This window comes from Rhopalosiphum maidis, chromosome 3 (assembly GCF_003676215.2).
Source record: "Rhopalosiphum maidis isolate BTI-1 chromosome 3, ASM367621v3, whole genome shotgun sequence".
Taxonomy (NCBI): Eukaryota; Metazoa; Arthropoda; class Insecta; order Hemiptera; family Aphididae; genus Rhopalosiphum; species Rhopalosiphum maidis.
Genome location: NC_040879.1, coordinates 9,034,920 through 9,048,569, shown reverse-complemented (window position 1 = coordinate 9,048,569; position 13,650 = coordinate 9,034,920). Strand labels below are relative to the sequence as shown.

At 27.7% G+C, this 13,650-nt stretch overlaps 1 protein-coding gene across 1 annotated transcript; it reads right to left on the bottom strand.

The window, feature by feature from the left end:
• Positions 1-5,133: 5,133 nt before the first annotated feature.
• LOC113559705 lies at positions 5,134-7,854 on the bottom strand. Its single transcript, XM_026965450.1, has 4 exons — positions 7,742-7,854; positions 7,465-7,618; positions 6,323-6,538; positions 5,134-5,357 (listed from the first exon to the last, which is right to left on the bottom strand). Exons 2-4 carry the CDS (start codon positions 7,604-7,606, stop codon positions 5,134-5,136), a joined length of 582 nt encoding a protein of 193 aa, XP_026821251.1. The 5' UTR covers positions 7,607-7,618; positions 7,742-7,854.
• Positions 7,855-13,650: the final 5,796 nt, after the last annotated feature.

Genomic DNA, 13,650 nt, shown 5'->3' with positions numbered 1-13,650 from the left:
AATAATTTTCTAATTATTCATAGGATTAAAACAACTAGATATTTAAATTCAGATTTTTTAAATAGTAATATTTTTCATAATTATAACCTGCATGGAAATTGAAATATCATAAAAACTCAAAGTACAAACACAATTATCCATAAAATTGTACATTGATAAATTTGTTAGTGGTTGAACGGTAATTTTTGAATAATCTTCATGTTTTTCTTTATTCGACACATCCAAATAACGACGTATGTACGATTTTTTTTGGCATTTCGTTATGACCATTGGGTTATCTAATAAATTCCATCCAAGATTTTTTCAAAAGATTTTGAGGAATATATATTAATGCATTGTGTTCTAGATTGAAGTATACTTTCTCAAGTTCTAGAAGACAGTGAGGTATATATGTCTGAAAAAATAATTAATAATTTTCTAATTATTCATAGGATTAAAACAACTAGATATATAAATTCAACATTTTTAATTGTAATATTTTTCATAGTTATAACTTGCATGGAAATTGAAATATCATAAAAACATAAAGTACAAATACAGAATATATTTTTAAGTTTGTTTGATATTTCACAATTTACTCAAAAATTAAAGGTTACACACTAGATTTGTTCTGTTGACAAAAAATTTGATTTTTACAAGTTAGAGAAAGAAAATAAAAAATAAGAACCAGTAAATATTGTCATTGTTATTATAATAATGTTATTATTAGTTGAGATAATAGAATAATGCAATTAATTATTGAAAACTAATAAAAGGTTGTTATGATTTTAAATAGGTATTAGAGTATTTATTACTGTAAATTATATCATATTTGAAACTGATTCCAGGTATAAATAATAAATATTTTTTTTTATCAAGTACTTACATAAAATATTAATACAATTTTTACATAACTATTTAGATATTCACTTTTTCTTTACGTCATTTATTATATTAATTTTTAAATACATATTATAAATTCCAAGTTCTAAATTAATAATGATGAATAATACATTTTTAGGATTTTACCTAAAATCTCAAAATTAATATATTTTTTAAATAATCTTGTTATGTACTATCCAAAAAACTAGAATCAACTAGTATACTAAAGTAATAATGCTGATTGGATATGAAGGTTGATGGTACTGTTGTACAATTTACATTAAAAACACAATACATTCAAAAGATAATGTAAAAATATCATGATTATCTACAGCTCATCAATGCATTGGAGAAAGAAATAACAGAACAAAATCACGGTTTATAAAAGTGCATTGTAAATAAGACAGTTAATAGATATAAATTCACAATATTACCAGTTCATTATATCTTGCAGATGACAAATCTATAGATTTTTAGGAACATTATTTCAAATGACAATTTTTTGAGGCCAGTAAAATCTAAATTTATGTATTTTAATGTATTACAAATTGATGTCATCGATATCCAATTCCAGAAGGTATCTTGATTAGTAGGTACTGCATATGCTTAGCACTTCAATGGGTAAACGACCAATTTCTACACGAATCGTTGGTAAATCACAGTTTTCCAGTTGAAGTGAAGTCAAACGTGTCATGTTCAATATACCCTTATCAAAACTATCAAGAGCTATACACTGGACAGCTGTTGGATCAAAACGATTAATAATGCGCTCCCGTAATTCATTGACCATGATTTTTCTCTTATAAGCTATAAATTGAATTGTATCGTCTTAAAAATTTACATCAAGTGATTCTATTAACAATAATTTATTGGATTTTTTGAACTCCAATTCTAACTTTCCACAGTTAACATTTGCATGGTTCACAAATCTCAACATGGCGAAGTTGAGGTGGATCGTGTACGGTTCCGTTAAACATAAATATTGTTTATTATTTATTGTTTGTGTCACCACTCGCGATTTGAAAGTCCGAGCGTTCGACTGCTTTAAGTTTAAATTTTGAACTGTAACATATGAAACCGTATTATATTCAGACAACATTATTATTAAAATCGACGCGCACGTTTCGATTTATAAAAAACGAACAGTATTACAGAGTACTGGGCATTATACCACAGAATTACACGGTCGACATGGTGTTGGTAGTGCGGTCAAGGCATCGGGCAGTTGGACCCCGAGATAACAGCCAGATTTATTATCATGGAATTTTCATAAACGCATAAATCAGGACCAACTATGGACATAATATATAAATTCCCGTTACACTTCAATTTCTATCACAAATTTATGTATTTTAAAATTATATTATTAAAAAATATTTTATTTATAAGTTGTTTTCCGGAAAAACTTGAGAGATAGGACAAAAGTCGTAAGGCATTAAATTGACTCTAGTACATAAGTTTTGTGATTTTGATTTGTCGAAAACATGGTATTACAACATTTTAAAACATCGTACCTTGGCCAAGGGCTTTCAAAAACTAAAAATTTGAAATAACAACTTTTTGGAATAATGAAAAACTATTTCTATTGTATATTTACTTGTAAAACAATTCGACACCAAACGAAAATTTTTTTTTTTATGTAATGGCGAGTGGCAATGCTGTGCGTCTTAAACCGGCGGAGACGGTAAACTACGACAAAATTATTAATGTAAATGATACAGGTAATAGATGGCAGATACGATATTATAAATATTCACTTTAGATATTCCATCGATACAAAAAATATAACGATAAAGAATACCATTGTATAACATACTAACAGACTGTGTTGCCTAAGATAGATAAAATAGTCTGGTCTAATCACGAACGATTTTTGTGGTTTGGACTACAAACATGATTTGGTAAATCTTAGAATAACTATCAGTGTTTGCGAGAGTCCGTAATATTTTACTAATTGTGTTATGTTTTTTTCCTTGCTTTTTTTTTTTCGTATATCGATCACAATATTATGTTACGATAACTTAAAAATAATATTATCATTATTTATGTATATATTAGCCATTAGGTAAAACCATCAGATATATAATAACACGTATTAGCAGTGCCGTATGTAGAAATTAATTTACTCTACAGACACCTACATAAGTAAATTTACTGTTTGTTCTGAAAAATTCAACAATATTAACTTTATATTTACTCGAATAACTAGTATTCAGTGCGATATCTCAAGAGATTAATATTTATAGACTTACAGATTATTAAGTTATGAGATTAGTTTAAAATTCAAATGATTTATAATTATTTACAAATTTAAACAGACATAAAATTTTATTTTTAATTTAGTAATTGACTGTAGTTTAAATATGAACTTATTGTCATTAATATTAAAATCTTGATTATAACACAATACTGAATAACTATAAATAAAAATAAAATAACTTATAAACATAAATATTTTTTTTTTCGTTATAATTTTGACTATTTGGAGAACTATAAAGCAAGACACTAATGATTTCTATTCTTCAACCAAATGTATGTCTCCATTATGTATGTTGTGTTTTATTAACTGTATAAATAAAAAAAGAATCCATTGATTTAAACATAATATTTTTATTGCAATAACAATATGTTTATGTCTAATTATAACAAGCAATTCTGTATTTTTTTATCTATTCAATTTATTCTCAAAACATATAATATAATTTATCACAAATACAGTGAATGAATAATATAATATAATCAAATAATAATGATTTTAAATCAGATAATTTAATCGATAATATCAATTAAACCCTAGAGTATAATATTGAAAATGTCAATAATCTATTAAACATTAATTCTTCAATTGATGATAATTTTATATTTGATACAGAAAAATGTTTTAGTTTTGAATTAGCTGATTGGTCAGTATAAGATATAATTGCACGTACTGCTCAGACTTTAAAGATATCCCATTCATCAAATAATATATGGCTCCAGTATGTAAGTTATATGAAAGGTTACATTGAAAAATGCGTCATTCAAAAAAAAGAAAATGAAACAATTTACTATCCAAAGTTTAATTAACCTAACCTAAGTAGCTTGATGTGGATATTGGTTATGTATATTAAGTATTACAAGAGTGCAGACATTTTTTGTTTTATTTTTGCTGAACACTAAAAAATAAGAATATTGATGTACGATTGTATAACTAACTTTCAAATAATAATACGAGTAACCTAAGAAATACTTTAAATAAAATTCTAACGCAAATCTGCTATATTGTGTTTGGATCAAAGAGAGAAAACAAAAAGTGAGCCGACATCTTTTTTAAAGTGGCTTATTAAGAAATGATAACATTGCACTTTAAATCAAATTTAATTTAATTTTGTGATATTTTTAATATTTTATTTTAATTTTCTTAGTAGTATGTTAAATTTTTTACATACAATAGTCAAGTGATCAATTATCACTTGATAGATGTTAATTACATTGTTGAAAATGAGCAATGCTATATCAATTCTATAAATTTAATCATTTCTACTTTAGTTGAAAATGTTATACATATTTTTTTTTTATATATACCATAATTATTTAATATATTCATTTTTTAGATAATGGATTGTTTCTGCAATATACCTTAGAAAAGTATATGATATGAAAAATGCATCAGTCAAAAAAAGAAGAAAATGAAACATTAAATAATTAAAATTAGCTTTATGTGTATATTGGGTACCTATAATATATATTTTATATTATATAATTATTATTATTGTATTTGTATACTTAAACCAAATTACGTTAATGGCAAATAAATTGAATGACACATCAATACTTTGTATTATAATACTGTTTATCTATACTAAATCTTAGGTCTACATTAATTAATATTATTCATTCACTAATATGCTACCAAAGTGATTTTGTTGAATGTATGAATAATTGTTTTTTTTGTAAAAAAATTCAATGTAAAAAACAATTTGATGTTTACCATCGATATTATTTATTTTTTGGGAAATAATTCTTCAAATTTCAATTGCTATTAGTAGTATAAACTTTTAAACTAAATTAAATTAATAAATGCAAATTGGTTTTTTTTTCACATAGTACACCTAATAATTTCCTATTATCTACAGAATATAGAAGTATACTACTATATTATATATTGATTTTTAAGTAGACAATAGAATCAATTATAATAATCAATTATCAATTAATTATGTATAAATAAATTTATTTAGTAGAATAAATCAATGTTATTAATAATTTTACATTTAATGTTTAAGAGTATTTTTATTTAAGTAAAGTGTAATTGACTTTCATGCCATCCATGGACCTCTTTTTCCTAATTGGGCTGCGTGTCGTTCCAAAGTATTTATTGGTTTTTTCAAACGGTTCCACGGGATCCCAGGCTTTAGGAGGATGTCCAAAATGTGGGTCGCTGTACCCCGCCGTCGTTGTTGTTGGATCCGAATTCCAACTGCACCTCTTTTTCCTTTCACCCATCACTTGTAGATCTATTCATAGATTAACATAATTAATTTTTATGAAGTGATATATAAAAATATGACAATATTATCCACAAACTAATTTATTTAATTTTAATTTTTGTTGTTTTTATCATTTTTTTTTTTTTTTTTTTTGATAATATTATTCACATCATAGAAGCAGATTTATTATTGGTTATTTAAATATTACAATTTATTAATAAAGGAACAAAGAATTTGTTCATATTATGACTAATATTTTCAAATTATTTATAAACATAAAAAATTGAAACACAATGAGTATTTTAAATATCTGTATTTCATCATTTTAAAATATTAAAAAATGCTTTTTCTCACAATTTTTTGTTAAGTATTAAAAATAATTTTAAATGATTTTTGAGAATTAATTTTAATAGTTTTTAATCATTTGTAAACATTTAAATAATGTTTAAAAAATATTATTTTCATTTAATAAGAATCATATATATTTAAAATAATGTTTTAACATTTTGTTTTGAATGGAAAACTGGCCATTTGAACATTTTGTTAACAACTATAAAATAATGCATAAGCCGTTTTTCAATTTATTTTTAAACATTTTAAAAACATTTTCTTGCTACTAGGTATAATATAAGCTTAAAATTAAAAATTATTAAGTCTATAAAATAGGTAATATCCTCAGCATATTATATCATTTTATTGCCAATTTACCATTATTATTATTTTTTTATTTTTAGTGGAGGAAAATTGTGAAATATTAGATTGTATTAAGTCGTACTTATGAAGTATTTACAACTATCACAGTAGAAAATAATATAAAATACTAAAAGCGTATTAATAAAATATTATGTTTAAAAATAATAAAACAAAATTAAATAATAACATTGGTAATGGTAAAATAAAGTAATAAGTCTTAACAATAAATAAAAATATACATGTACAAAAAAAATAATATCTATAAATATTTTATAACGATAAAGATTATAATTGTTTACTTTCTAGATGCGGGAGCTGATGCTGATCGTATAGGTCCATGGACCTCTTTTTCCTAATTGGGCTGCGTGTCGTTCCAAAGTATTTATTGGTTTTTTCAAACGGTTCCACGGGATCCCAGGCTTTAGGAGGATGTCCAAAATGTGGGTCGCTGTACCCCGCCGTCGTTGTTGTTGGATCCGAATTCCAACTGCACCTCTTTTTCCTTTCACCCATCACTTGTAAATATATTCATAGATTAACATAATTTTTTTTTTATTAAGCAATATTTAAAAATTCGACAATATTGGATAGATAGGTATAAAAGCGATAGGTACTTGCGTTCCAAAGTATTAATAAAAAATAAATAAACATTTATGTATTTCATATTTAAGAGTATGTTAGCGCAATATTTGTTTTTTCTCTCATACCCACATGCGACATATTATGTAAAATGTTTTCACGTAAAATCAATTTTAGTGACTGAGATTACTATGAAAAAAATCACAATGATTGTAATTGAAAAAATAATCTTTTACAAATTTTTTACAGTTTTCTAAAAAATAGTATTTTTATTGATGTTCCAATTTTAATATCATTTTAAAATATTAAAAAATGCTTTTTCTCACAATTGTTAAATATTAAAAATATTTTTAAATGATTTTTAAGAATTTAAAATAATGTTTTATCATTTTATTTAGAATAGAAAACTGGTCGTTTGAACATTTTATTAACGTTTATAAATTAATGAATAAACCATTTTCCAATTTTTTTTTAAACATTTAAAAAATATTTTTTCGCTACATGGTATAATACAGCTTAAAATTAATTATTACCAAGTATATATAATAGCTAATATCCTCAGCATATTATATTATTTTATTGCCGATTTACCATTATTATTATTTTTGTATTTTAGTGGAGGAAAATTGTGAAATATTAGATTGTATAAAGTGTTTATGCAGTATTTATAACAATCATATTAGAAAAAAATATATACAGTTAAAAACAAATCAATAAGATATAAAATAAAAATATAATGTTTAAAAATAATAACATTGGTAATGATAAAATAAAGTAATAAGTCTAACAATAAATAAAAATATACACACACAAAAAATAATATCTATAAATATTTTATAACGATAAAGATTATAATTTTTACCTTCTAGATTCGGGAGCTGATGCTGTGCTTCTATCGGTTTTGTCTGCGGAATCGTGTCGGGTGCATCATAGGTCGGCATCGCCTGTACATAGACAGTGACTCCGAGAATCATGAATAAACTTGCAATGGCAGATGATTTCATTTTGTTGAAGAGCTGAAATGATACGAAAAATGTTATTGGAAAAATTCCTAAATAAAATAAAAACGACAGGCAAGAGAGTATAAAAAATATGTCACGAGACAAAAAAATAATGTTCGGAAATCGCGGAGTACTTACACGAAAAAAGTAATCTTGAAAATAAAGGTGACTATTGAGACATAAATGGCGATCGGCGCTCCTGCGCACCCCCTTTTATGCCCTGACTGCGGCGGCGGCTTTCGGTGTTGAAGTGGTGGTGGTGGTGGTGGTGGTGGTTGTTTCCACCACCGATTACGCGTCGAAGGCCTATAAAGACAGTAGCCTACCGGAGCATCAGGCGAACGGAAATTCTATTTGGTGAACTACCCTCCGACCTTCCTGCTCACCCATCATTCGGTCAGCCCACTCAACCACCCTCGTCGAAAAGTACTACGAACAAATACAGACATGCGCACAAGGTCAAACACTCACTAATACATATACATCTTTACAGCGGAGTTTCGGCGGCGGCGACTGTGTTGGATGCCCGAAACCGGATGCCTGGACGACAAACGTCGAATGTGTATCTATACACATTATATACCTATAATAAATATCAAAAGATACGATGTATTCGAAATTATATATTTCAATAATATTTCGTAAAACGGAACGCGTATACCCCTTCTCGACGCTTGACTGTACAGAGTTCATACGTATTTTCTAGTATACAATATTATAATATATTGTAATAGGATTATGTTATATTATTATATATATATATATATATATATACGTACACCTGAAATATCAGCCAAAATTGTACAACTCCACGATGTAAATTCATCATGTTTTGGTATATTGACCTAACATTGAGGTACGCCATCAGTGTTAAACTTTTTCTAGATAAATTATCTAAATAAATGATTAAGATAAGTAAATAATTATCTTTTTAAATTGATAAAGTTGATTAACTGATGAATTATTTTAGATTAAGATGAATAATTGTATCATCTTAGCCTATTCATCTAGATTCTAGATAAATATTTTAATAAAATAATATTATATATATAATATTTAAATATTAATAAAACGTTGCATTTTTTTTATTAACTTTTAATACACAACTTTTAGTATGATAGTTGAAAACTAGTCTCGCTATTCATGTTTTTTTGTAATAGTAATAGTATCTATTTTATGCTGTTTTAATTTTGCATGTAATAACTCTGACGGCCTTTCACATAATAATGTTTCAGTGGCTGCTTTTCTTTTTAAAGAGTTACTGATTTCTTGTCTATTAACTATTAAGTACTTATTCAGATAATGATTTATGGTTATTATGAATTAACTTACTTTCATTGAATATTACATGGTCATTTTAAACTACTTTAAAATAAGCTTTTATTGTCGTACAATCCCACCGTTGATTGTCGGAGGCTAACTTCTTTTGAAATCTAAATTTAAAATTATTGATTATTTTGACACATTTTCCCTTTTCACTTATCATTTTCCGCGCTTCAATTTGATTAATTTTAAAAACTAGTTAAACATTTTAAAATCATGAGTGTTGGAAATCAACTAAAGATACTCGATATCTCATATAGTTATACCAGTCTGGCTCAAGTCTGGTTTTTATTATATCTTATCAGTTATCATTACACAAAATAGTATAATATTATCATAATGAAAGTCGTATAGACTATACATATAGGTCTGCAATGCACAAAAACATAAATTACGACTTCGACCTTATTTTGATACATTATAAAGTTTGAAAATGCTTGGAACCACTTATACATTTATTACCTGCTCGTTGGGAGGCAACTAGTACTACTAGTACTAGACCCTTTTCGATTACGATAAAATTTAGGGTACGTCGGGAGGCAACTCGTATATAGTCGGGAGGCAATTCGTATAAAAATTATTGACCTTTTTGACTTCAGGTGGCAACAGTGTGTTCCCGTATTAGATTATCGATCGTCAAGGTCAAGCTACTATTATTAATATTGCTGCCGCCGAAAACATAATATGATTTCATAATTTTTAGTGGGTAGGTATAGAAACATCTCATAATCTCATATATATTATAATATATTGTATGGTACAGTATACTGACAGAATCTTGGTGCCCGATGTTATGTAGACCAGCCAAGTACAATAATAACGTTCCTACAAATGACACTTTTGTATTTTACCTTTTACAATATAAGACAATATAGACTCAGACGATGACGACAATTTTTTCTACGGTCAACATCGCACGACGTGCGTTCTTATGGAAACTTTTTAAAATGGTAGGTAGGACTTACTTAACAATATATATATTCTACGACGTGCCGAAATATTATTTCGACAAGCATTATATTCTTCGAACAAAATTATGCAGTAAAGCCGGACATTTGCATCCCCTGTACCATTTATATATATATACATGTATGTGGACGGCACACGTGCACTGAAAGATCTTGTCGTCTTCTTTGTGTTTCTCGTTCCTTTATTCTACTCTATACACTGTACAGCAATAAATAAAATATCGATCTCTGTAGTCTGTATAATTTTTGCTTATAGAACGTGCGACCGTTTTCGTTGTGGGTGGTATTTGTACCATAGCTTTTATACGCATGGCATTTTAGATGTTATTGTTGCCTTCCATGTTTTATACAGTGCCTTACTGCCTCGTATCAATGGTGACTAACAGGTCGTTTTAGAAATGAAACTAACTGCAAGAAAAAGATATTGAGATGGGTCGTCACTCGTCGCCTGCAGCGCGTTACAATGGTTATTTTTCTTTAAAGCCGAGAAAATGTTCGGATCTCACGTATTGCTCTCAACCTTCAACCTATTATTACCACGCAGCCGGTGCCGTGTTCTGTGACTGACCTACTTGGCCGGTGTCGTGTTCTGTGACTAACAAACGCGGGCGGCGCCGTATTCAGTGACTGACCAATGACTATACGCACTAAACCCCAGCCATGCAATCGCCGATGAACGCACAATTTTAATAATGTGATAAATAATAAGTTGGTAATAATATTAGGTTAATGAATATAATAATAATATTTTAATTTGCACTTATTGATCACAGCACAAGCACAATGAATTTATGAATAAGATATAATATTGTAAACCTTAAATTGTTAAATACGTTGTAACGGACAAAATTCAATTTCTTATATTAACATATTATTATATGATGCGATAGCGCTCTCCGTCCCTCGGGCCCCTCTGCCGAAGTCCGAAGACGACACCGATCTATTTAAAGACGTGCACACACACTATCACCATTGCCCAGTACCCGTGGTTTGGAGTGACCGGCCGTCAATAGATTAATTATTTATAAGCCATCAATTAAAATATTCAATATAGAATATATCGGCTATGCAATATTATATAACCATTATGTAATGTCGTCGACGTACTTTGTTCGGTGCATGATACGGTAAACGAAATACTGGTACGGTCCAAAATAGTCAAAGTTTCCCAAACTTTTAGCAAAAAAAAAAAAAAAATAATAAAATATCAACAATTATTTTTAATTAAATTTAATTTTACCGACGATCGATGGGAAACCACGACTCACGAGTGACTGCGAGTGAAAATAATACGATAACGATAAGATACGATAAATATCTATTAATCGATCATTGTCACGAACTATAATATACAGCAAGTTCTCACCAGTACATCATTCGCAATAGTAGATTGAGTGTGTTATATTTTTGACTTAAACAAAAATTATACCTAATACGTATCATATAATGGACAATTTTGAAAGAGGCAGTGAGTTAATAGTACATCAGAAATATTCTTATGTGGTTTTTAGGAAGAATAATAATTCTATAAGGTGGAAATGCATACAAAACACAAATTTTAAATGCCTAGGAAAAGTATCAACTAATTTGATCAAATTGATAAGCTATAATATTTTTATATCATAATATATTTTAATTTATGTATTTATGGAACTAACTGAAATTCCAGTACGTAAATTTAACTAATGAAATTTCACATAAGTGCACAGTTAACAACAAAATAAAGGAAATAATATTGTTGTTTAAAATAGTATTAAGGAAAAATCTATAGAAACATGAGAAACCCCAAGTCAAATATTGTCAACTATCATGCACAACATTCCAAGTTAGACAATAATTATTTTATTATTTAAAAATGTATTGAATATCGTTGTAATGTTATGAATTTTATGTACAGAGGATACAGTTGTAGAAGTCGGAAATTTTTACGAGATTATATTATAAACATTGTAAATATTTTAGGACCCCTGAAAATTAAATTTTGAATAGTACCAGTTTTCCACGTTTTTTTGTTTCTTTTGTTATAAATGCATGGACCGTACCAATATTCCGAGCATCGAATGATACGCTTAACGGCCTTTTCTTTTCACTTTTGTTTTTCCACTCCACCAGACATTATGTTGGAGTAGATAGAAAATTCATCACCGAGGGCGTCTCGGGGACGACGCTTAGGACACTAAAAACAAAAACTTGGTAATATTTTATATACATTTTGTACGTCACGAAACAAATACGTTGGCTGGTATTAATTATTAAATTATATATTATTATTATTATTGGTGTGCCGAACGGCCTTGTTTATTTTATTTCATATTATTATATATTATGATAGTGGTGCTCAACAGTCAACGGCACTAAGTATTGTGTTATATATATATATTTATTATTGTGCATAATTTATTATTAATGTAAATGTTGTGTTGAACAACATTACTTTTATATAAATATATTTATTACTATTGGTAAACGTGCCGGTAACCGATGATTGGAGCCGTGCCGTATTATTATGTCATATTACTCATTTGTGATTTTATATTATTATTATTTTTAGTGTGACCTTTACTTGGGCCGAAGTTTTTATGCCGTATGGCTTTTCTTGGCTATAACTTAAATATTATTCTTTTTTCACATATTAATATAAATATTACAAAATAACAATCCTCTAAACAATGCGTTAGTTATTCTTTCCTGTTTGTTTTTATTTTTTTATCTATGTAATATTATAAAACCTCGTATGCTTTGGTTTCCAAATCTCGCCAGTGGGTTGGCGACATTACCATTTTTGTCAATGTACGCTCCACACACCGAACCAGGGGATAACATTGTGCGAGACGTTACAAGGTCTAAACCAATAAATTATTTAATTGAGTTATAACTGAGAAATGTAATATTCACGTAATAAAGTATACTGTGTACTGAGTATATATTATTAAAGCGGTAACGAAATTATGACGTCATGCGTATTTTTTATTAACTATACCTATGGCTTGCTAAATAATTGTTGTGAATATTTTTTAATGGTATTTCTGTATTCATCTCATTTGATTAAACACTAATGCTTTATTTTATATTTTTTTTAAAAGTGCTATAGCGCCGGCGGCTCAGATTACTTCGCAGGACCAATACAGGTGAAGTGCGAAATCAGAGATGCGTATTGTACGCTGCAACTCGGAACTTTTGTCAACCAGCAAATGACTCACACCTGAATAATTGCTGATTGCAGTCATTAATTGGACCTCGCTAACTGACTGCAATTCATATATAGAGGTAAATAAATAATTTTTATATATTTTAATAAAATCTCCGGTACAAATTTAGCATTTTATAATTCTATTAATATACGAATTTTTATACAAATAAATAGGTACTTAAGACATGAATATAGACGTATGTTCTGCGAGAACTTCTAAGTATAAATTCATAAATAAAGCACATAATAATGTACTCACTTAATAGTTAATATAATATATAAATTATAAATATAGAACATAAAAAACGTCGTACCATTATGACAACATCAGACGCCAGTTGAAAAAAAATAAGCTAGAGTTCTATCATATTAATATCGTATATTCAATGGGTCCATTATAATTTCACTTTTGTTACAATATGGATAGGTATAGTAGTACTTACCAAACCATACTTAATGTATAATAAACGAAGGCATTTCCGCTCTATATAATATAATTGAATGTCCATTTTATTTTTTACCATTTAAGGGCACGCGATTCAAAGATTGACCGGAAAAATACATTC

Coding starts and splice junctions, on each gene's coding strand:
- LOC113559705 (XM_026965450.1), bottom strand. CDS start 7,606: ATGAAATCATCTGCCATTGCAAGTTTATTCATGATTCTCGGAGTCACT. Junction 6,539..7,464: donor TCAGCTCCCGAATCTAGAAG/GTAAAAATTATA, acceptor TATATTTACAAG/TGATGGGTGAAAGGAAAAAG. Junction 5,358..6,322: donor TCAGCTCCCGCATCTAGAAA/GTAAACAATTAT, acceptor ATCTATGAATAG/ATCTACAAGTGATGGGTGAA.